Source organism: Aristolochia californica, unplaced genomic scaffold (genome assembly GCF_029961685.1).
Source record: "Aristolochia californica isolate CCGP_79_NKW_82.1479 unplaced genomic scaffold, dmAriCali1.0.hap1 SCAF_1, whole genome shotgun sequence".
Classification (NCBI taxonomy): Eukaryota; Viridiplantae; Streptophyta; class Magnoliopsida; order Piperales; family Aristolochiaceae; genus Aristolochia; species Aristolochia californica.
The window spans coordinates 11,187,839-11,190,556 of NW_027181770.1; the positions used below are offsets into that span (position 1 = coordinate 11,187,839).

The 2,718-nt window shown below is 43.7% G+C and overlaps 1 protein-coding gene across 1 annotated transcript; it reads left to right on the forward strand.

The window, feature by feature from the left end:
- Positions 1-1,779: 1,779 nt before the first annotated feature.
- On the forward strand, positions 1,780-2,265 carry LOC137946306 (uncharacterized). Its single transcript, XM_068792548.1, has one exon. It carries the CDS (start codon positions 1,780-1,782, stop codon positions 2,263-2,265), a length of 486 nt encoding a protein of 161 aa, XP_068648649.1.
- Positions 2,266-2,718: the final 453 nt, after the last annotated feature.

Sequence of the window (2,718 nt, forward strand, 5' to 3'; positions counted from 1 at the left end):
TATGACAAAAAATTCTGAATGAAATAAAGTCGTACCAAATGAGAATTTTTCCGCTTTGATGATACCATAGCTAGGGACTTTCTCCCCATTGGCTGATGAAACCGTGGTTGTTGGGTGTGGATGGATCCGCGGTCGAAGATGTTGAGCAGCTTTTAATCTGAGAAAATTGTGTGTGCTTCCTGAATCCACGAGTCCCACGAGTTCCTGGTCTGTGACTCAAGCTCTGGCTTGCATATTTCTGTCCAATAATGGCATTCTGAGAGATTTCTGGTGGGTCCTTCTCAATAGGACCATCACTGCAGTTTGTTTCCTCGGCCTCCTCTAATTCTAGCTAGAAAAACCGCTTACATTGGCGGCCTGCCCTGTATGGTTCACCACAGTTCTAGCTCAGGTTCTTGGACCTCCGTTTCATCATCTCTATATGTTATGGACTCTATAGCATCACGAGTTACCAACAGGCGTAGGAATTAATGAATGTGTTTTTCAATTTCCATGTAATTGTTTCTTGGTTTGGTTTTGTCTTTGGTTTGGGTTGATTTAGCATTTATTGGTTTGAACCATTGACCCAAGAGGTCTTTAGGGTTTTAGACGTCCTCAACCTTATTTAAGGGGACGGCTAGGGTAATGAGAATTATGAATTGAGTTCACTTTAGCAAGCGTAATTTAGATAAACAGGCCAAGAGCTCCTTCAAGCTCTCTTCCGTTTTTCCCCCAATTCTCCTTTCCTAAATTCAATTCTCATCAACCCCTCATTCCATCTCAACGTCAAGCAAGGTAATGGAAGGAAGAGAAGAGAGGAGGGTGACAAGATCCATGGCTCGTGAGGATCCTAACAACGTGGTATCAGACAGGTCCACCCTCGGTGATTCCTCTTCTCTAGAGGATATACGTCAAGTACTTTTAGAACTTCAACAATGATCGACTCTTCAAGGTACTGAAATTTCTCACATCAATAATACCTTACAAACACTGGAATCATCTCTACAAACCATCCTCCGACAACTTGCTGCACTTCAAGCACCAACACCACCACCAGCAACCAATTTTCAACCACAACCAGTTCCCCACCAACAATTCACGCCACTACCAAACCCACCCCTGCGCCAACCAATGGGTTCAATGGCCACTCACGCACAAGGACCATCAACGGTTCCCAGGTACTTTAAACTTAACTTTCCTACATATGATGGCTCTAAAGATCCTTTACAATGTGAACAATTCTTCTATCATCAACAAACGGTGGAAATGGACAAGGTTACTTTGGCCGCCTACCACATGCTCAATGAAGCGCTCATGTGGTTCTATCACTACCGAAATGTCCATTCCATTCAGGATTGGCTGCACTTTAAACATGCTTGCCAGTTGAGGTTCGGACCTCCAGCTAGCAGCAACCCAGTGGGGGAATTGATCAACTATAAATAGACCAGCACCTTAGAGGTTTACCAAAAAACGTTCCAAGAAAGGTTGGCCCGAGCTAGTGAATTTGTTCCTCCTCACCTACATGTTCAGATTTTTAATGCTGGATTGACAGAGGCAATTAGATTGGAAGTGGAATTACTTGATCCGACAGATTTGGACTCAGCAATGAATTATGCCAGAGCTGTGGAACACAAACAGAGAGTTCCAAAAGAGTCTTTACAGCGAAAACCATTTTGGAACAACAGAATACAGGGTACTGCATTTGGGCCACGTTTTGGGTGCTCTACCCCTAACCGAGCAGATCAGGCTACCAATGTGCCTCCACAGACTATGCCACGTAAATTTTTGACTAAACAGGAAATGGATGCTCGAAAGGCAAAGGGCCTATGTTTTAATTATGACGAACAATTCCTGCCAGGCCATACTTGTAAACGCTTATTCAGTATTGAACTGTTGGAAGAAGATTCAGAAGAGCTTATTGAAAATGAAATTGTTGAAGAGGTACAGCAAGAACCAGAGCTCTCCCTCCATGCCATGCATGGCCAGCGTACTTCAAATACCATGCAGGTAAAGGCCAGGTTACATCATCTCATGCTACTTGCTTTAGTTGATTCGGGCAGCACACATAATTTTATCAATGAACCAGCCACGCAACAATTGGGATTGCACATTCAACAACAAAGGGGACTCTCAGTTTCTGTGGCCAATGGGGCCAAAATTGCTAGTGTGGGGTTATGTGCTAACACCCCTTTCACCATTGAAGGGCATTCATTTCAGGTGGATTTATTAGTCATTCCATTAGCTGGATTTGATTTGGTGCTCGGGTCAAATGGCTTCAGTTATTAGGATCGATATTATGTGACTTTCAGGCTCAGACTATGACATTTTCAGCACCACAGGGCCAGATTACATTACAAGGCATTGTGGCACAGGTCCCTAACGCACTTCACACCTTGCAGATTCAACACACTGGTGATGATCAGTTAGCTCCTTTACTTACAACATTTGAAGATTTATTTAATGACCCTACGGGTCTACCACCAGTGCGTCATTGCGATCACCGCATTCGTTTAAAGTTGGGAACTGATCCAGTAGTGGTGCGGCCTTATCGTTACCCGCATATCCAGAAAGATGAAATAGAACGACAGTGCATGCATATGCTGGCTCAAGGTGTGATTCAGCCCAGTCGATCTCCTTTCTCCTCACCAGTGTTACTTGTACGTAAAAAAGATAAATCTTGGAGATTTTGTGTCGACTATAGGCAAATCAACTTGCACACAGTTAAGGATAAGTTCCCCA

Coding starts and splice junctions, on each gene's coding strand:
- LOC137946306 (XM_068792548.1), top strand. CDS start 1,780: ATGGATGCTCGAAAGGCAAAGGGCCTATGTTTTAATTATGACGAACAA.